Below are 22418 nucleotides of genomic sequence, written 5' to 3' on the forward strand. Positions count from 1 at the left end.
GAATCACCTAGTATATTATAATTGTAAAAAACACTGGTAATTCAGTATTTGCCATGTGCCAGTGGACCAAGCTTAAAGCATAAAAACGTAAAATAAAAGAGATAAGAAAGAAATAATAAAGAAAATAAAAACCTAAATAACAAAAGGGTATAGTGTTCTAATTACCGTTGGAGTGAATAAAAATACATTATCGATGGGAGTTTAAGGTTTTAGATAGAGAGAACACAAAGAAGTCAGAAAGAAACAAAAGACAAAGGAGTAATGAAGAAGAGTAAACAAGAGAGCTTGTTTTCTCCTTCATCTTCATGGCGGGAGGCTCATAATCCTTCTCGGAGAACTTCAAACTCCTCGGCCGTATCCTCCGGCTGCCTCCCTGGATTCTTCAACCTTTTCCTCTCCACCTTCAACTTCTCCTCCAACCGCCGCAAATCCATCACCCAGGGCTCTAAAAAACAAGAACAAAGAACGGTCATCTACGCTTCTCCTCCAGATGATACATCAGACCGAGATGGCGGAGGAGTCGTCGAGCCGCCGCTTCCACGCAAGGAAGGAGTGGAGGGAGATGCGGCGAGGGTGAGTCTTGTCGGAGCGTTAGAGAAATGCGATAGGGACTTAGAGGAGCTGCAAAGAACCATCAACGTCATCAAAACCAGTTACCTTCTTCACAAGAAACTTGAGGTTTCACCGCCGATGGCGCGTGATAGTTTCAAGTTCTGTAGCACCGGTGAGTTTCTCGGTTCTCATGTTAATAAATGCATCTTATCATGTTATACATTCACTAAATATTAATCGCAAAATTAAACTGATAAACTATACTTAACCTAAGTTAACATAGCAGAATGAGAATGCCAAATAGTGGTGGGGAAGTGATGAGTATGTCCAATAGTGGAAGACAGTCTCATCATTTTTTTTTTTTTCGTTAATATGAATATATAGAGATAAACAAATGTAATTGCTCTAACAGTTTCATGCATGCATGGAATGTGTTACTTGATTGAGTCACATTTGTCATTGTCACTTCAAAGTTGTTGGCAATTGTCATTGAGAATAATGCTCAAATTGATATTAAGTCAAAATATTAGGGAATAATTAGTAGTGACGTTTAGTCTTAGTCTAATGATCTAACATGATTTATGTCTAATTAAAGTGCAAAAGAGAGTGGAGAAAGAGGCATGTTAGACAAATAATGAAGGAAGAAACAGCTTTTAGGGGGCTTTATTGCTTTATTCATGAAGCCCACTTTTACTTTCTCCATCATTTGGGCCCCCACTCATTATTTGATTTATTCCTGATTCTGACCCACAAACTGTTGAATGGTACCAAATCAAGTATACCACTTTTTAAGCAAAATGATTCTGCAGAGCACATAATTTATGTAAACTTTTTCTTTGTGGAATTATACATAAGAAAACAACCAAGAAAACGTTTTTTATTTTTTTTCTGTAGCTTCAAAAATATTTTCTGCTATTTAAAAGGGAAATTTTAAGAATGTATGTATTTTTCTAATTTAAAAAACATGGATGAAATCAACTTTGTAATTAGTAGATGCTTGGTCTTATTGTGATAGGTATATACAATAAGGATTTTGTTTACCTAATATTTATTTTTGACAACGACAATGATAAAATAGATAATATACTAAACAAATTTTGTCGTATAAATTATTGTATTTGCTTACCCAATGACAGGAGATGTCGTCGTGGGGACGCAAACGGATAAGAACATGAAGGCGACAGTACACGAAACAGACACGGACACAACAATGTTGTCGAAGGTGATGAAGAACGATCATGAGTACAAAGACAACAGAACTTACAAAGTCAACCACATTAATCTAATCTCTAGACCGGAACATTACGCCATTCATGACGTCATTTCCAGGACAGCAACGATAGAGACACGTGACACCACGCCAATCATGGTGCGGAAGGTAAGAAGGGGCTTGATGGAGAGCGTGAACCAGGTTTGTGATGACGTGGCATCTGGTCAACGAAGAGAGGTCGTTAAGATCGGTTTGGCCATTCATGACCACATTTGTCGGGATTTAATCGCGGAGACCGTTCACGAGCTCTCCTCCTTCTCTAACTACTACGACAACGAGTGTCATAAGTATACTGATTGTTACGGCGAAGGAAGTGGACGCCGACACATCCGACGTGGGAGTACCAACTCACTTCCGCTCGACGCGTGTCGAAGAAGATTAGTGTTTTGATGTGATCGATCTACTCTTAGGTTCTTTGAATGTCATAGTCGCGAGAGTTTTCACCTACAACGCGTTTTGTAGCTCTTATTTTATAAGTTTGTTCAATTAATAATCTAATAAGACATACAGTATATTTCAAGAGGGTGCAAATGGTTGGGTTTAATAGTGTGTATATTTTTAATTTATCTTGTGAGGTTTCACTATTTGCACGAGCATATGTTCATGCAAACAATTTCACTGGTCCCCTTAGAAAAGAATGTAAACTTCCAAAATTTGAAACCAGAGGTCAGTGGCTGAGCCAGCATAGCACCAGGGTGGTCATATGACCTATGTGAACCATGACAAAAAAAAATTCCTTGTATCTTGTAATTTTGATGAATTGGATTAGTGACCCATATTAAATACATTATTATCAAATTGACCTCTTGTGAAATAATTTTCGGTCTCTACCACTGTCAGAGGTTCATCTTATAACATCTCTAATGTATTTTACTATTTTCACCTCTAAAATAGAAGAATTTTATAATGGAAGTGAGATATGTTCCAATGTATTCTTTAAAATAATAATTTTTAAATTTAGCATAAAAAAATAGATGAATGCTATTTCTTTCTCGATAAATAGAGAAAAATAAATAAATATCTCTATTATTATAGAAGAAGAAATAAAGATGGATCGGAATAATTTCAGCATTAAATGCTATTATAGCATGTAGAATTAATGCTGAAATGTTTTTACCAACTGATATGTACGTAAATGACTATTCTTCAATCTATAACTCATATTTTGCATGTACGTAAATGACTATTATATATAAAAAATTATATATAAAAAAATTATAAATACGATTCAAATAATACTATTATATGTAAAATCATATAGCATAAGTTTTTATATTCTCACTCTATCGTTTATGAGTTGATTATTTTTTAATTAAAGTATAAAACTGATGCCTTCATATTTTATAACCAACCCGAACTACACCGAACCAAACTAGACCATAATAATGTAAACCGAACTAAATCTAAACCAAACCGAACTGAACCGAACCGAATTAAACCCAAACTGAACCCAAACCAAAGCTACTTTGGTTTTAATTGGTTTGAGTTTTATAAAACCCAAATTACCCAAACCAAATCGAACCCAAACCGAACCCGAAACTAAACCGAAATGCCCACCCCTATTTCTATGATCTATAGCTCAGATTTGCTTTGGTATAGGTAAACATTCTTTGTATACGTAAATTAATGTTTTCGAAAAAGATAGGTCCATGAAGCGTTCGACTAGACGTCAAATCGATTATGTGTTTTCTAAAATATGATTTATTCAATTCAAATCATTTTAAATTATTCCAAGTCAGTTTGTATTGATTCAAATTGATCTTAATTAGTTTAAACCGGCTAAATCAAGTAATATAAAATTGGATTATAACTAATTTAGTTATATCATTTTACCATCAATTTATTTATAACCAAATAGTGATAACTTCTGCACTTTGGTTTTTATTCACAAGTTTGTTTAATTAGTTTTTATAATTATAACACATAAATTTATATTAAAACATAATAAATATTAGTATATATATAATAAACAAACATATAATTTGTAGAAACCTCGTCTAAGTCTGAATAATTTTTAGTTACTATCTAGTGTTTTAAAAAAAAAAGAAAAAATTTACATGATTATGTTTCTTGCAATTCATCAAATAATCCTAGTAGGAAATTGATTTGATGTATTCTAACTATTCTAAGGAGTTGTAAACATTTGGGAAAAAGAATCATAATTCAAATAAATTTGAATGGTGATAGTGAACTAATCATAAATGGACATTATACTGAAGTCAACAGTCAACGTTCCGCGTACAGACCGCGTGAGATGAACGTGTAAAAGATTGTCCACTCTGGCGGTTTGTAAGATTGTTAATGGCATTGACGTAAATTAAAGTAACAAATGTGGGTGTAATAGAGATTTCAAGTATTCGTCGGGTTAATAAAAAGGATCCGAGTCCCGGGTCGGAGTAAAAGTCGTTAAGCATCCGATAAAGACGGTTTGTCTCTTGTTTTCTCTTCTTCTTCCTCTCCTCTGTATTCTCCTCCATCTGAGAGAAAACAATCAAAAAGAAGGAAAACAAAAGAAACAATCTCAACAATGGCGGATCAGCTCACCGACGATCAGATCTCTGAGTTCAAGGAAGCCTTCAGCTTATTCGACAAGGATGGTGACGGTACGCTTTCTTCTTCAGCCTCATTTGTGGAATGCTTAGGATTTTGCTACTGTGTATACATGTGATTACTTGGCTTCGATTGATTTGATTCTTTGGTTACTGCTCTGTATCGTACGGATCTGTAGACTCGTCTCTTTAGTCTCTCTTTCGATTGCCCAGAAACGCTGTTGATGTGAAAAAATAAAAGAGACAAAACTTTGAATTTGGATCTACCTATGTTGCTTCTTTGAGTTTGTTGTCTGTTTTGTCTGAAAAAAAACATAAAGAGAGAAACTTGTTTGTTGTCTGCTTTTGAGTTTTGTCTGAAAATGATAAAAGAGTGAAACTTGTTACCTGCTTTGAGTTTTGTCTGTTTAGTCTGAAAAAAAAACATAAAGAGAGAAACTTGTTGCCTGCTTTGGGTTTTGTCTGAAAATGATAAAAGAGAGAAACTTGTTGTCTGCTTTGAGTTTTGTCTGTTTTGTCTGAAAAAAAACATAAAGAGAGAAACTTGTTGCAGCTTTGAATTTTGTCTTAAAATGATAAAAGAGAGAAACTTGTTGTCTGCTTTGAGTTTTGTCTGAAAATGATAAAAGAAAGAAACTTGTTTGCTGTCTGCTTTGAGTTTTGTATGAAAATGATAAAAGAGAGAAACTTGTTGTCTGTTTTGAGTTTTGTAATTGTTAATTTTGTGGAGTACTGAATAATGAACAATCGTTTTCATTGCTTACAGGTTGCATTACCACCAAGGAGCTTGGAACCGTGATGCGTTCTCTAGGACAGAACCCAACCGAAGCAGAGCTTCAAGACATGATCAATGAAGTTGACGCTGATGGAAACGGAACCATTGATTTCCCTGAGTTTTTGAACCTCATGGCTCGTAAGATGAAGGATACTGACTCCGAGGAAGAGCTCAAGGAGGCATTCCGGGTGTTTGACAAGGACCAGAACGGTTTCATCTCAGCTGCTGAGCTCCGTCATGTGATGACAAACTTAGGTGAGAAGCTCACTGACGAAGAGGTTGATGAGATGATCAAGGAAGCTGATGTGGATGGTGATGGCCAGATTAACTATGAGGAGTTTGTCAAGGTCATGATGGCTAAGTGATTAAGGTTTTGGTTTACTAATACTCTTTTATGTGATTCTTATATTTACTATTATGGTTCTAATGTTTTTTATTCATGGGACTTGGTTCTGTTTTATGGCTGTCTAAGACGCCAATGTTATCTCTTTTATGTTCTGTTTTGTGTCTGAAAATTTCAAGTCTTGCTCTTTGTAAGTTGTAACTTGGTCTAGTTTTGTGGTTTGTTATTAATGGTCTCTAGTAATAGAATCTGTCTCGAGCTCATGTAGGTGGCTATGTCTTTGTCCATAAAAAAATTTGCAATTAATTTGAAATAAAGACTTTCTAGAACACGAGGCTGATGTGCAAACAATAACTTGTTAATAAATCGTTCGAACCTAGCTTGATCATAAACGTTGCAGTTGAATAGTTTGGCTTAATTTTTATTTTTGTAACGCATATTAATGTTAAAAGTAAGTTTGTCAAAAACAATATTGGAAATGTTCGAGTCATTTCAAACCATAGAAGATCGAGTTAAAATATGTTTTCTTTTCTTTTTCTACTTCAATCGTTTATCAAACAAAACGCATGTAACGTTTGTAGGAGAACCGAGAACCAATAAAACTTTTATTATAAATAAACTTATTATTGTCGATGACACTATACAATATTGTACAGTCTCTCTCTCCAATCTCGTTTATGTATAGTATAAATATACACGATCTTCCTTTTAGGACAGAACCCACCAAAAGCTCCAAACCCAACAAAAAAAAAAGAAAGCTGCAGAGAAGCAAACAACAACAAAAATGCAGCCAGAGATTTCAGATCAAATATTATATTCTTTCCTCATCGGAGGATCCTGTGCCTCGTCGACCACCACCACCACCACAAGGTCGTCTTTCTACCCTTTTGCCATGGAAGACACAAGTTCTCAAGACAAAGCTCTTGCTACTACTCTCAGGAAACATAGAGAAGGTGAGCGAATGAGAAGAGAAAGAATCAACTCTAGTCTTAACAAGCTCCGGAACTTACTCTCTTGTAACCCCAAGGTACAAATACTACTTCATATTAGTTTTCACTAACTGAAAGTTTTATAGAGGCTAATATATAATCTACTCATTCAAGTGGAAACCGTAAAGCATTTTTAACAGTAGAAACATGATGATTTAAAACTTAGTTTAGCAAAAACTGATTTAAATTTAATTCTACACTTCTATCTTTTCTACTTATGCTATATAGTCTGTATACTTAGCTTAATAGAGGGACTTAAAACGAGAATTAGAGTTTTGGAGGTTATCTAATCAGAGTTCTTAAACATGCATGATGTTATTGTGTATATATTTAGTTAGTTAAATGCTTAACGAATCTTGTTTGGCTAATTCATCACTACGCACTGTGACACTGTCTACTGTCTTAGGATTTGATTTAATGAACGTTGAAAATTTGGAAGTATATAATTTATACAAAATGAAATAATTTTTAAAGTTAGCATCAGTCAAATGTAATGTTTTCGAATATTAAAAAAGCTGCAAGTACTGGGAATATCTAGTAATTTGATGACACATTTTATAAAAAGCTTTCAAATTATTTTTATTCTCTGAAGCTGTTGAATCATTTTGTCGGAAAAGTTCTTAAGTTTTTTTGTTAAAAAAAAAAAATTCCTTTGAAACAAATTGAACAGCTTTGACAAAAAAAAGACAAATTGAACATGCAAGACAAGATTTCTCGAACAAAGAGTTTCTAAAGATCCAAGACTTTTCTCTTTCTTACGTTTCATATTTTTCTTCACAGACCGACAAAGCCACACTACTAGCAAAAGTGGTCCAACGAGTCAACGAACTAAAACAACAAACCCTAGAAATCTCCAACGAAAACGTACCCTCTGAGACAGACGAAATCAGTGTACTCAACTTCGAAAACTGTTCCAACGACGACGGTCGGATAATCTTCAAGTTATCGTTCTGCTGCGAGGACAGGCCAGATCTCATGCAAGATCTCGTGGAGACACTCAAGTCTCTTCAGATGGAAACTCTCTATGCATATATGACGACAATTGGTGGTCGGACGAGAAATGATCTCGTTGTGGTCGGCAACAAAGAGCAGCACAGTGTCGAGTCGGTGAAGTTACTACAGAACGCATTTGAATCGTTGCTCGAACGGTCAAACCAGTCGGTGATGATGGGACATGGTGGTGGGCGAGAAAGGTCCAAAAGACGTCGTCCTCTCGATCACATCAAACGGGTGTGATTTGATGAGACTTGAGCACTATATTATATAGTTTTCTTATGATTAATATAAAGTTTTAACTTTGGTTAGATAGATAACTTTTGGAATGGATCGACGTGGAATGATATTCTATTAATTCAAAAAAGAAAAATTCACCATTTGATAAAGTGAATCAATAGGCGTCCCTAAGATATTGGGGGCCGAAAACAATTTAGTAAAACTTTTCTAAACAGATTCTTTTTTACAAATTTGAGAAGCTTTTCCATGTAATTTCGTTTTTTAGAATTGGAGGTCCTATGACGACATCCCTGAGTGAATAAAATACTTATTTCATCAATTCTACAAAATTACAAAGAAAATTATTACATAACAAGTTTAAACCACGAATGATTAAAATGAATTCTATTTCATTTTAAATTATATTATATTTCTATCTTTTCATTTATTTTAAAAATTTCACCAATCCTTTATTATTTTACCAGTTATAGCCTATATAGTTTTACTTTTTGGTTTGTGTTAATTTTTGTGTGTGTTTGTGTTATTATGATTGCAAACATATGTATAGGGAGAAGTGTGTCCTTACACTTTGATAGAGTGCGGAAGCTAGGGTTTGAGAGATCAAGGGTTGATCTTCAAACAGGTAACGTATTCTCGAAGCAAATTCGAAAACAAGTAGATAAGGGCGCGAATACTCTTCGCAGTGTTCGAAAGCTCTTTTAAAACCAAAACTCAATAGTTCTTATTAATCAAAGCGTATCTGTTTTACAAAGACTAGAGCCTCTATTTATAAGGCTCGACATAGTTAAAACCCTAAACTATAAAGGAAACTTAACACTTATCCTAGTTCTAATAATAAAAGGAAAACTTAGAACACAAGTAAAGCCTGAAACGAGAAAAGCCCAAAGCAAAGGCGGTAAAGGAGATGATGCGCTGCATCAGGTTCCCCCGGGGTGAGAAGGATTCGCCCTCGAATCCGGCTGGCTCTCCTCGCTGTGGTAACGAGATAAATGCTTAACGTTAAAAACGTCCGCCGTGCGCAAATGAGAAGGGAGACGAACCCGATAAGCGTTCGGATTGATGCACTCCACCACTTCAATGGGTCCAATCTTCTTGGATTTAAGTTTGTTGTAGTCGCGTAAAGGAAGCCTTTCCTTTGTAAGATAAACCCAAACTAGATCCCCTGGTGAAAAATGCACGTCACGCCGTTTACGGTCAGCTGTTTCCTTGTACTTCGATGCCGAGATCTCCAAGTTAGACTGAGCTTGCTTGTGTATGGTTTGTAAATCAGTGACGAAGTCTATAGCTTCTCCGTGATGGCGAGTCTTGTCAGGCGTAGTCGTCAGGTCCAAAGGGCAACGAGGCACAATGCCATAAACGACATGAAAAGGCGAGAAGCCCAAGCTACGGTTAAGAGCATGATTGTGTGCAAACTCAGCATGGCCGAGTTTCGTATCCCATGAGTTAATATTATCACCAACTAAACAACGAAGGAGATTACCCAGCGAACGATTTGTCACCTCCGTTTGTCCGTCTGATTGTGGATGATAAGCGGTGCTCATATCCAAGGATGTGCCCAACAACTTCCAAACAGATCGCCAAAAGTGGCTTAGAAAACGCGTATCACGATCTGAAACGATCGAAGTTGGAAGACCATGCAGCCGATAAACTTCGCGAAAGAATAAAACAGCAACGTTGACTGCATCCGTTGTCTTCTTGCAAGCTATGAAGTGTACCATTTTTGAAAATCTGTCGACGACAACAAAGATCGAATCATGTCCTCTCTGCGTGCGCGGAAGACCAAGGACAAAATCCATACTGACGTCCGTCCAAGGTTGTGTGGGAATAGGGAGAGGCATATAGAGACCCGCGTTGGTTGCTTTGCCTTTGGACTGTTGACAAATCTGACAACGTTCAACAAATCTTTCGACATCACGTCGAAGAGTAGGCCAAAAATATGAAGTCATTACTAATTGAAGTGTTCTATCCCTGCCTACGTGACCTTCGTTATGGAGTTCTCGTATGATCTGCAAGCGCCAACTACACTCCGGAATACACAAACGTAGTCCTTTAAATAAGAACCCCTCTTGTATTGTATAATCATCATAGACGCCTTGCGTAGTAGCTGAGAATATGCGTCCGAAGAATGGGTCTGATGGATAGAGATCGGCAAAAGAGGTGAATCCTGTAACTGATGTGTGTAACGTGGAGAGCAAGCTATGTCGTCGGCTGAGTGCATCAGCTACTCTGTTCGTCTTTCCTGACTGATGTCGAATAGAAAACGTGAACTGCTGCAAATAAGATATCCAACCCGCATGGCGAGCAGAGACCTTAGCTTGACTATCCAAGTGGCGTAATGCATCGTGATCAGTAAACAACACAAATTCGCGATGCACCAAGTAATGACGCCAGTGTTTGATGGCCTGAACAATGGCATAGAATTCAACATCATAGGTGCTATATCGACCTCTGGCGCCTGCTAATTTTTCGCTGTAGTAAGCGACCGGTCGTCCAAGCTGACTTAGGACCGCACCAATACCTAACTTCGAAGCGTCACAATGTAACTCAAATGGGACAGAGAAATTGGGCAGGACGAGTATCGGAGCTGTCGATAGTTTTTCTTTGATCACCTCAAAGGCATTTGCTGCGTCTGGTGTCCATTCGAACTTACCATCGCGCATACAACCTGTAATTGGAGCCATGATCGAACTAAAATGGTTGACAAATCTTCTGTAGAAGGATGCGAGGCCATGAAAACTCCGTACATCGGATACTGTTTTTGGAGTCGGCCAAGAGCGTATAGCTTCAACCTTGGAGGTATCAACGGCCAAGCCTTTGTCAGACACAACATAACCGAGAAAAAGAACCTCTGTAACGCCAAATTCACACTTTTGTCTTGCTCCATAGAGTTTCTGCGATCGGAGGACAGAGAGTACTTGACGAATATGATTTTCGTGCTCCGTAAGAGATGAACTAAACACCAATATATCATCAAAGTATACTACCACGAATCGTCCAATGAAGGGTCGTAATGCCTGATTCATAATACGCATGAAAGTACTGGGGGCGTTAGATAATCCAAAGGGCATCACAAGCCATTCGAACAAGCCTTCTCTCGTCTTGAAAGCTGTTTTCCATTCATCCCCTGGACGAATTCGTATCTGGTGATATCCACTTTTAAGATCAATTTTCGAGAAGATTTTCGCCGAACCAATCTGGTCTAGTAGGTCATCTAGACGTGGAATAGGAAATCTATAGCGAACTGTAATTTTGTTGATAGCTCGACTGTCTACACACATGCGCCAGGACCCATCCTTCTTTGGAATTAAGAGAGCAGGAACCGCACATGGGCTTAGGCTTTCTTTAATGTGTCCTTTGCTTAAAAGATCCTCCACTTGACGTCTTAGTTCTTCATGTTCTGTCGGACTCATACGGTAATGGGGGCGATTTGGTAATGTTGCACCTGGTAGAAGGTCTATTTGATGTTGTATATCTCTGAGTGGTGGCAGTCCTTCGGGTAATTCGGAAGGGAAGACGTCAGCGAATTCTTGTAGCACTGCGTCGAGAGAGGAAGGCGGTGATGTTGTAAGAAGGCGCGGTGATGAGGTAGGAACGAGAGCGATGGCCATTCCTTCCGTGCGCAACTCGGATATGAACGACGAATAAGAACATAAAAGTGTTGCTGGCTGCGACTTTGTTGCAGGTGGAGCTCGGTCCAGTTGAGGTGTCGGGGAAGAAGACTGTGGTGGCGTCTCTGGCGAAGGGACCAGCACAATCTGATGAGTGTTCCAAAGAAAACTGTAAGTGTTCTTGGCGCCATCATGAATAATCTTTCGATCATATTCCCATGGACGGCCCAAAAGTAGGTGGCAATAGTCGACCGGGGCAATGTCGCAGTAGATTCGATCTCGGTAAAGAGTCCCTACTGAAAATGAGACAATGGCACGCTGTGTTACACGCATTTTTGCTGTACTGTTAAGCCATCCAAGATTATATGGGGCCGGGTGTTTTTCGCGGATAATGCCCAGTTTTTCGACTGCTTCTTCAGAGATCACGTTGCGGCTGCTGCCCGAGTCAATAACAAAACTGCAGATGCGATCTTTAATGGTGCAAGTGGAACGCAAAATATTAGTTCGTAGCCACTTGTCATCTGGTTGTGGCGGTGAGAGACAAGAACGATGGAGTATTAATGCTCGTCCCGTATCACCTGTGGTGTGGTGACTTGTATCCTCGTTGGTATTATCATCTTCCTCTTGTGAATCATAGACCTCTTGTTCTTCAATTGTCTCATCGATCACCAAGCCTCGACGTGTTGCATGAGGACAAGCTGTCTGTCGATGTCCCTGTTCACCGCATGCATAACAACGAAGGGCATTAGGCCGTGTGGATCGTCGTAGTTGCTGCTCGTCCGGAGTTGCAGTTTTGGCAGCCGAGTCCGTCGTCTCTTCTGTATTTTTATTAGATGTAGACGGAGTATTGCTGCTGGTCTGTTCGTTGTGGCGAGAACGTGTGGAGGAAGAGTTCCAATTAGACGATTTAGATTGATGTTCGAATGACGCAGCGCGACGGTGAGCCTCTCCAACTGTAGACGGATCAAACTGAGCCATGGCGGTTTGCAGTTGCTGTCGTAGGCCCCCAATGAAACGTGAAACGAGTTGAATTTGGCTATCATTGATCTCATTACGAGTTAGTAATATGGCGAACTCCTCTGCATACTCATCGACAGTGCGATTCCCTTGGCGAAGATTTTGCAGTTTTGTGTACATCGTGCGTTCGTAATTATGTGGAAGGAAGGTTTGGCGCAGATGTTTAGTCAATTTGTCCCATGGCTGGATTGGATTCTTTCCGGTGCGGGAACGAGTAGTTTTCAGTTGTTTCCACCATGTAGCTGCATGGCCGCGAAAACGCATCGCCACGAGTGGAACTCGGCGGGCAGCGGGGACTTGTTTAAATTCAAGGATTTCCTCGACGGAGACTAACCAGTCGACGAGATCATCACCCTTCAGGCCTCCATGAAACTCTGGAATGTCAACCTTAAAGCTATTTTCCCAACGAGTATCCATAAAATCTCTTTGTCGAAAATCATTGCGATACACTCGTCTATGTTCTTCGTCTTCTTCTTCCTGTAAGTCATGAGCCCGAACGTCGCCGAACTGTTGTTGGTGTTACAATCGTGGTTGATGTTGCCGGGGATGTTGATGGATAGGTGGAAATTGTTGTTGTTGTTGTAGCGGAAGATGTTGTCGTGCTTGTGGAAGTGGAGCAGGATCAACGGATGGAGCTTGAAAGCGCGCCGTTAATGCTGTTGTCAAAGCGTCGAGGCGGGCTGCTAAGGTGCCCACCGTGTCGCCAAGTTGCTGGAGGGATGTTTGTGTCATTTGTGTTGACACTTGCGTTGCAGTCTGCATCTCGACAAGTAGGGCTCGAAGCTCAGTGAATTCTGTGGTGGTTACCTCCGGGTGTTAGTCCCGATTGTCACCACCCGAACCTCCTGTTTTCTTTGTCATTGAAAACGAGAGATTCGTTCCCAAAACGTACTGATTCTGATACCAACTGATAGAGTGCGGAAGCTAGGGTTTGAGAGATCAAGGGTTGATCTTCAAACAGGTAACGTATTCTCGAAGCAAATTCGAAAACAAGTAGATAAGGGCGCGAATACTCTTCGCAGTGCTCGAAAGCTCTTTTAAAACCAAAACTCAATAGTTCTTATTAATCAAAGCGTATCTGTTTTACAAAGACTAGAGCCTCTATTTATAAGGCTCGACATAGTTAAAACCCTAAACTATAAAGGAAACTTAACACTTATCCTAGTTCTAATAATAAAAGGAAAACTTAGAACACAAGTAAAGCCTGAAACGAGAAAAGCCCAAAGCAAAGGCGGTAAAGAAGATGATGCGCTGCATCACACTTAGTTGACGACGAGGTTTTAATTAGATTGTGGGAATATTTGTTGAGGCTGAAGGAAATCTAAAGAAGAGATGTGATTGGGTGAAGACTGTGAAGTACATGCATAGAAACAAGACTTCAAAAACATTTTATATATATACACGTTATATAAAAACCCTAGTAGCATAAAATGGCGTATGTAAAGTGAACGTACGTAAGGCAGGGAAAAGAAGGTGCTTGTAGAATCTTAATGAAAGAATATATATGGAGAAGTGTTTGAGTTTCAAAGCTAGCTCATGTCATCTTGTCCCCCAAAGATCTCTTCCTTTTGTGTCGTATCTTTCTGATTTTTTTTGTACCTTCACTCTTTTTTTTGTTGATTAAAATTTAAACTAGATTTTTTGGGAGCACATGGTAAAAGCTGGTTGAATACACAACTAAGGAGGTACAAACTACAAAGAAACTAGGGAATCTTTTTTTTTTTGTCAAATGTCATAGACTCATTGTACATATTTTCACATTTCCCAAAATGTGAAATGTTGACGTTCATACTCTTATGACTTATCACTCCTGTTAATCTCTCCGGAAACTCAGAAATTAAACCGAGTCTATCTACAAATAATTAAAAGAAAACTAAAAACAAATTTTGATCTATTGGATTGGAGGAAAAAATCATTAAAATGTCATTTAGTTTATAATGTTGAACACTAGCGTCAATAGCAATCTCATGAGAATCACAACAGAAGACAGTTCAAAATAATTTACATGTGGATATGTCTCCATGATATGTAGACATTAGTTTTACATAAACTAAGGACTCTCTTCATGTGAACATACCAGTAGGGTTTGGGCTTATAGTGCTTTTTAAATAAATGGGTTTAGCCCAATTTGATCTGAAGATAAAGAATGATCAAATACAATATATGGCCATACAATTATTATTATTATTATTTTTTTTTTTGATAAACGAATATTCTGACTCCACCGTGGTGGTCTAGACTAGAGACCGAATCGAGCATGGACCCGAAGGTCGCCAGGTGGCTCACCGCGTAACGGTCTTCGGTCTCGGATGCTGCAGCCCATATGTAAATTCCGCAGTGGCCAAGGCTCGAACCCAAGGCGGACACTCCAGCTGGAACTCCTTTACCACTAGACCAAAGCAACTTTGTTGCCATACAATTATTTTACATGCCACTTACACTCGCTACTCAAAGCCTCGAGTTAGACTTAGATTTATAATGGTCTCATAAGAAAATCGAGATCACCATATCCCGTGCTTTACGTACTTTATCTTAATAATTGAGTTGAAATTTGAGAGTATTATAGTAGTACGTATAACGTACTCTTGAAGTAAATGTGGGTTAGCCCACTTTGTTTTGGTCCTTTTGGAGATAAAATATGTCAAAATACAGTACACGAGCATTAGATGTATCATGTATAACTATATATAGTTAGAGTACTCTACAGCGAGGAATGGTCTCATAAGAAAACTCAAATCACTATATCCTATGTTTTACATATTCAGTCTTAGTACAACAGAAATCTCCTGAAAATAAAATTAAATACCAGAGTTCTTTAGATAGAATAGAATCAATTAACAACAAAGTACAAAAATATCGTCTGTGTATAGTCAGTTCAGGAGTATAACTACATTATGATATAATAAATAATTAGATTATGATCTGCGCTTAAAAGCGTGAGTATCTTTTTAACAAAATATAATTTAAAATATTAATAGATTTTAACATTTTTTGATAAATAATATTTAAAAAAATTTTAAAGTAATTTTTAACATTTTTATTTTAGTATATTTGAAAACTATATAATTATATTATTTTATATTTATATTAAATAGGAAAAATATCTAAAATTATTACATATTTTTAAAATTATTTCAACTCGTTTCATTACGAAGTTTTTAATAAAATATATGTAATTTGTTTGATTAAATTTGTTATATATACTTATTTTATAAATTTTTAATTTTAAAACTTATTTGATGTTAATTTACTGACCGTAACATTTTATTTGTATAAAACTATTTAATGTCAACTTAAACCAAGCATAATCTTGCACAAATAATTATATGTTTTTAACAATAAAAGACATTTTAAGAATAAAAATCTAATATTTATTAAGTTTAAGGGAATGTAATTTTTTTTTTATGAAAATACAAACTAAATAATCTATTAATATAATTAATTTCATATTAAATGATTTTTTGTAGTATCTAAACCCACAAAGTAGTTATACTTGTTTTCAACCTTCTATAAATGATTTTTGAGTGGTTTTAAATCAAATAATTTTTTAAAAAAAAAGATAAACAAAAAAATATTTAAAAAGTAAGAGACCTAGGTTCTGATTGGTAACGATTTTCGTTTTAGGCTTTCGCTTTAGGATTATGGCTGTAGAGATTTTATAAAATAAACTTTTGTTGTAAAAATTACGTTTAGTTGGCTTTAAAGAATACAACATAAAAGAGGAGAGATGAACCTAAAGTGACTTTAGCTACTTTAAAGGTACAATTGTTGTGAAAAGTCTAATCGGTAAAATTTAGATTTTTAAGGCTTTGTAGTTTTCTAAAGCCATGAAAGCCCTAATGCCAATCAGACTCTTAATGTTTTATATTGTTTTGACACAAGATTAGTTATTGTGTTGTCTGGAAACATATTTAGTAGTATGATATTATTTTCCACAATTAGAAAACTGGATTTAACTATATAATAGAAATATGTATTTAATTTAAAAACTTACAAAAAGTTGGGTCCATAAGAATGATTATGTTTTAACATGAGAGATATAACATATGTTTTTTGGGATAAATGTAAGCTCAAATGTAGCTATATAGACTACCAGATTAGGCTTATTGACGAATCTACAGGCTTATTATAAAGAAGTGGAGGAGATGAAGGTGTCAAGGAATAAGAATTATTTGCTTTTATCGTCATTACGTGCATGTGTATGTGTATATACATAAACCTTGATTTTTTTTATTTTTTTTGAACACCATACATAAACCTTGATTAGTATATATTTTAACATATAAAACATGTAAATGCAAATAAAATAAATAAAATTTGTAAATAAAAGTGGTATCAAGAAAAGTGTATAAACAAAATTTCCCCATTTAGAAAACACAAATAAACGTAACTAGTATAATATTCTAACAAATACAAAGAACGCTAGCTAGCACTCATGAATATGTTCTGGAAGTGGTAAGAAGGTTACAATCATTTTGTCTTAGTCTTTTCAATTCATATGCTAAGTATCATTCATATTAATTATTATTAATGATGATGACTAGATTGGAATATGTAGTTTTTTTTTTGTCTTGTCGTCAAGGAATATATATTTGTATAGTCTATAAAAGAAAAAGGAAAGAATCTGTGACAATGTTATTCCATTATACTATTATATTATAGTAATCGTATAAGTTATAACAAAATAGCTGACAGAAAAAGGGGGAAAGAATCTGTAGATCTAATCATATAGTATAGTATTTATTCATCTGATTATGCTCTGTAATGGTATGCGTCTTCAGAGCGAGTTTTCTTCACGATCAAGAAATTTAATCCGTTGCTTTTATATTATATACATGGGGAATTGCAAAACCAACATCACAAATTTAAAGTTTGTTACAATAGATATAAGATTGAAATATATAGGAGGTTGAGATACCGTTCGGATATACTTGTGTATTAGAGATAAGGATGTAGTTAGTTGGAGGAATTATCTCTAAGATATTCTCTAAAGTCGGTGAACGTTTGTAGTATATATTCTCTTGTAAACATATCAATAAAGCAACCCTTTTCGTAAGATTTACATGGTATCAGAGCATAGATCTGAATAACTTGTGCTGCACGAAATTTTTCTCTTACTAAATTGTTCAAAGTTTCGATGGCGGAGAAAGATGATTCGAAACAGATCGTGGCAAAACAAGGAGAGACGGTGGTGTTATCACCGTATACGTTGTTTTCTTCAGACAACCCAGGTGCTTTAATCACATCTGTACAGTTGAAAGGAGATAACTACAACGAATGGGCGATGGAGATGATGAATGCTTTAAGAGCAAAGAAGAAGAATGGGTTCGTGGATGGAACACTTCCGAAGCCAGCTGAGGACAGTTCAGATTTGGAGTCCTGGTTGAGCGTTAATTCAATGATCGTGGGCTGGATCAGATCGTCTATAGAGCCGAAGGTCCGGTCGACTGTGACTTTTATCACAGAAGCTCACAAGTTGTGGGAGAATCTGAAGAAGAGATTTGAGGTTGGGAATAAGGTTCGTATACATCAGTTGATGGAACAGCTAACCTCGTGTAGACAGCAAGGACAAGCTGTGATTGATTATTACGGTCGGTTAGCCGTGATGTGGGAGGAGCTTCAAACTTACAGACCACCTCCTGCATGCAGTTGTTCAGCAGCTGCTACGTATGAAAAGGAGCGAGAAGATGAACGAGTCCATCAGTTCATAATGGGCTTGGATGAGTCAAGGTTTGGAAACGTTGTGACTGCAATTATTGAAGCAGATGAGTTACCAGACATTGGGAAGGTTTATGCCAAAGTGATAAGGGAGGAAGCGAGGTTGAACTCGTCGAAGTCGCGAGAGGTCGCTTCGCAAGAAGCTGTTGGTTTTGTTGCACGTCGAGAAGGAACAATGGAGGATCTTGCAACGAACAGAGACACTCGGGATGCTAATGGATATGCTGCGAGAGCTGATAACAACGGGGCTGGCTTTGGAAACAGAGCAAGAGACCGGATCTGTTCTCACTGTGGCAAAACGGGCCATGAAAAGAACAATTGTTGGCAGCTCATTGGCTATCCAGAGTGGATGAATGAAAGACGTGGTAGAGGCTCGGGAAGAGGAGGTCGTGGTGGTTCTAATGGAAGAGGTGGAGGACGTGGCTCTGCTCATGCGGCACATGCTACGAGTTCTTACAGTTCCGGTGCATCAGATCTCACTCCTGACCAGTGGAAGGCGATCACTGTAATCATCAACGATGGGAGGTCCAGTGGTCAGTCAGAGAAACTGTCTGGTAAGATACTTGGTGATGTAATACTTGATTCAGGGGCTTCACACCATATGACGGGTGATCTGAGTCAACTCGTTAACGTGAAGACAACCCTACCGTGTGTTGTGGGTTTTGCGGATGGAGGAACATCAACATCTTGTCAAATGGGTGACATGATACTAACTGATAAGATATCACTGCGAGATGTCTTGTTTGTGCCGAAGTTGGATTGTACCTTAATATCGGTCTCCAAGTTGTTGAAGTTCAGTAACTGCTTTGCTTTGTTCACTGATACAATTTGTGTGTTGCAGGACCGTTCTTCGAAGACTCTGATTAGAGCCGGTGAAGAACGTGATGGGGTGTACTACTTCAAAGATGTGAGAGTCGCACGAGCAAACAGAGCAGATGGTGGTGGAGATAGGCTGTTGTGGCATCGACGACTTGGGCATCCTGCTTTTGGTGTTTTTAATTCTTTGTCTGAGCTTTCTGGTGTTGGAAATAAAGCTTGCTCTAGTCCTTGTGACGTGTGTTTTAGAGCAAAGCAAACAAGGGATGTTTTTCATGATAGTATTAATAAAACAAATAAGTGTTTTGAGCTCATTCATGTAGACTTGTGGGGGCCTTATCGTGTGTCTGCGTCCACTGGTGCCAACTACTTTCTTACAATAGTAGACGATTTTTCGAGAGCTGTATGGACCTATTTGTTATTAGCAAAATCAGAGGTTCAGAAGGTGTTGCAGCGGTTCTGTGCATATGCTGAGAAACAGTTTGATCAGTCTGTCCGAACTGTTCGAAGCGATAACGGCACAGAATTTATGTGCTTGGGAGAATACTTCCAAGACAAAGGAATAATACATCAAACTTCATGTGTGGACACACCACAGCAGAATGGTCGTGTGGAGAGAAAGCACAGACACATACTGAATGTGGCTAGAACGTTGCTATTTCAGTCAAATATGCCAGTGAAATTTTGGGGAGAAGCTATCTCAACGGCTACTCACGTGATTAACTTGACACCCACGAAACTGTTGAAAGGAAGATCGCCGTATGAGATATTGTTTGGCGCCAAGCCTGTGTATGAGTCATTAAGGGTGTTTGGATCGCTCTGTTATGTACACAGACAAGATAGAGATAAAAACAAACTTGGAGAGAGGAGTAGACGATGTGTCTTTGTGGGATATCCATTTGGAAAGAAGGCGTGGAGAGTGTACGATTTGGAGACGAAGGAGTTCTTTGTGTCGAGAGATATAAGTTTCTTTGAGAATGAGTTTCCATTCAAAGAAACAAGTGAGAAGGAGGAAGAGCAGAGAAATGACGTGATGATCTCAGATGAGGATTGGGTTCTTAATGTTGCTGACACAAATATGGGGAGTGTGTCAATCAACGAGGAGACAAGTGATAATGAAGTAACTGGTGTGGCTCCAGAGAGTTCAGAGGTGGTGTCTAGTGAGAAAGACAAACAGAGTGAGACAGAGGAACATGTACCTGAGGCTGAAGCCTCTAGAGAATTGGGCAGAGGCTGTAGAGATAAGATACCGTCAGTCAAACTGCGTGACTACGTGAGCTACAACGCTCAGTATTTGAAGACACCCCATCACGATCTTACTGCTCCACCTCCCAAATCAGAGTCTTCAACGAATGTCCAAGGTAACACCCCGTATCCCATTAAGAATTACATCTCTGATGAGAAATTTTCTCCTGATCACAAGGCATTTTTGGCGGCCATAACAAGTGAAAGGGAGCCAAGAAATTTCAAAGAAGCAATGCAACAAGAAATCTGGCGCAATTCTATGAAAAAGGAGATGGGAGCTTTTGAAGAGAATAAGACATTCAGTGTGGTTGATCTACCACCTGGCAAGAAAGCAATTGGTAATATGTGGATTTACAAATACAAGTACAACGCAGATGGCACCATGGAGAGACCTAAGTCTAGGCTTGTGGCGTTGGGGAATAGGCAAATAAAAGGAAGGGATTTCAAGGAAACCTTTGCACCGGTGGCAAAAATGACTACAGTTAGGAGTCTATTGCGCGTGGTGGCGGCAAAGGGATGGATAGTGCATCAGATGGATGTGCACAATGCTTTCTTGCATGGAGATCTCAAGGAGGAGGTGTATATGAAGCTTCCACAAGGCTTTCAACACTCTGATCCAAACAAAGTGTGTAGGCTGCACAAGGCAGTCTATGGACTCCGACAGGCGCCTCGATGTTGGTTCTCCAAACTCACTGATGCGTTGAAGAAATATGGGTTCAAACATTCCTATGCGGACTATTCATTGTTTGTCTACTCAAGACGAGGTGTGGAACTGCGAGTACTCATCTATGTAGATGATCTGTTGGTGTGTGGAAATAATGTGGATGTTGTGAACAAATTCAAGGAGTATTTGAGCAAGTGTTTTCACATGAAAGATTTGGGGAAATTGAAGTACTTTCTTGGTATAGAAGTTGGCCGTGGAGAGGAAGGCTTCATGCTCACTCAACGAAAATACGCATTGGACTTGATATCAGATGTGGGGCTACTTGGAGCAAAACCGGTTGCTACCCCAATGGAGCAGCATCACAAGCTTAGCTTGGATAAGAGTCCATTCCTACGTGATGCAGAGAAGTACAGAAGACTGGTGGGGCGATTGATTTATCTGTCTATAACACGCCCAGACATCTCATATCCGGTTCACATACTCTCTCAGTTTATGAGAACACCGAGGGAGGTGCAGTGGGAGGCTGCAATGCGTGTGGTCAGATATCTTAAAGGAACAGCTGGACAAGGGATACTGCTTAGCTCTCAGGGCGATCTCAGTCTTTCGGTTTATTGTGATGCAGACTGGTCAGCTTGCCCAGTTACTAGGAGATCATTGAGCGCTTATGTGGCTCTTGTGGGTGACTCGCCAGTGTCGTGGAAGACAAAGAAACAAAAGGTAGTGTCACACTCGTCTGCTGAGGCAGAATACCGGTCAATGGCTCAGGCAACAAGGGAAATAAAATGGCTGCGAAGACTGCTATGTGACTTGGGAGCAAAGCAGGTGAAGTCGTCTGAGTTGTTTTGTGATAGTAAGTCGGCTATATACATAGCGGCTAATCCTGTCTTTCACGAAAGGACCAAACATATAGAATCAGACTGCCATCAGGTGAGAGATGCAATACAAGATGGCGTACTGAAGACTGTTCATGTTCGAACTACAGAGCAAGTGGCGGATGTGTTGACTAAAGCACTTGGAAGAGCTCAGTTCGAAAACTTGTTATTCAAGTTAGGAGTAAGAAATTTTCATACTCCAAACTTGAGGGGGAGTATAGGAGGTTGAGATACCGTTTGGATATACTTGTGTATTAGAGATAAGGATGTAGTTAGTTGGAGGAATTATCTCTAAGATATTCTCTAAAGTCGGTGAACGTTTGTAGTATATATTCTCTTGTAAACATATCAATAAAGCAACCCTTTTCGTAAGATTTACAAAATAGTAGCTTTTTTTCCATTTTAGCAATCTTGTAAGTGGTGATTGTTGGTTACTGAGACTAATATAGAGTTTAGTTTTCGACCAAAAACAAATATAGAGTTTAATAAAAAACTGTTACAACGCAAATGCCTAAATACGTACTCCTGTTATACCCTGGCGAGGAAATTTTTTTAATGATCAATAATGAAGAGGGAATATGAATATCTCCAACGTGCATGTGCTTTCTAGCCATCTTCTCCTCGTATTCTTCAGGATCTTTTATTATTCGCCATACCAAATGAGGTTATTCTTACTATTATTTATGTTCATTTAATCTAATCCAATGATTGCTACGTTTGTTTAGTTAAATACTCGTAAAGCTGGTCGCTATAGTTAACTACCACCG

The 22418-nt window shown here is 38.2% G+C and overlaps 3 protein-coding genes across 3 annotated transcripts; all 3 read left to right on the forward strand.

The window, feature by feature from the left end:
- The first annotated feature begins 30 nt into the window (after window positions 1-30).
- Window positions 31-2403, forward strand: LOC103863084. The gene is made up of 2 exons (XM_009140824.3): window positions 31-724; window positions 1689-2403. Exons 1-2 carry the CDS (start codon window positions 262-264, stop codon window positions 2210-2212), a joined length of 987 nt encoding a protein of 328 aa, XP_009139072.1. The 5' UTR covers window positions 31-261; the 3' UTR covers window positions 2213-2403.
- A 1763-nt stretch (window positions 2404-4166) lies between these two features.
- Window positions 4167-5764, forward strand: LOC103863085 (calmodulin-2). The gene is made up of 2 exons (XM_009140825.3): window positions 4167-4425; window positions 5138-5764. Exons 1-2 carry the CDS (start codon window positions 4350-4352, stop codon window positions 5509-5511), a joined length of 450 nt encoding a protein of 149 aa, XP_009139073.1. The 5' UTR covers window positions 4167-4349; the 3' UTR covers window positions 5512-5764.
- Window positions 5765-6008: 244 nt separating this feature from the next.
- LOC103863086 (putative transcription factor bHLH107) lies at window positions 6009-8260 on the forward strand. The gene is made up of 2 exons (XM_009140826.2): window positions 6009-6516; window positions 7259-8260. Exons 1-2 carry the CDS (start codon window positions 6274-6276, stop codon window positions 7712-7714), a joined length of 699 nt encoding a protein of 232 aa, XP_009139074.1. The 5' UTR covers window positions 6009-6273; the 3' UTR covers window positions 7715-8260.
- The last annotated feature ends 14158 nt before the right edge of the window (window positions 8261-22418 follow it).

The sequence above is a fragment of the Brassica rapa genome, chromosome A04, assembly GCF_000309985.2.
Source record: "Brassica rapa cultivar Chiifu-401-42 chromosome A04, CAAS_Brap_v3.01, whole genome shotgun sequence".
Lineage (NCBI taxonomy): Eukaryota > Viridiplantae > Streptophyta > Magnoliopsida > Brassicales > Brassicaceae > Brassica > Brassica rapa.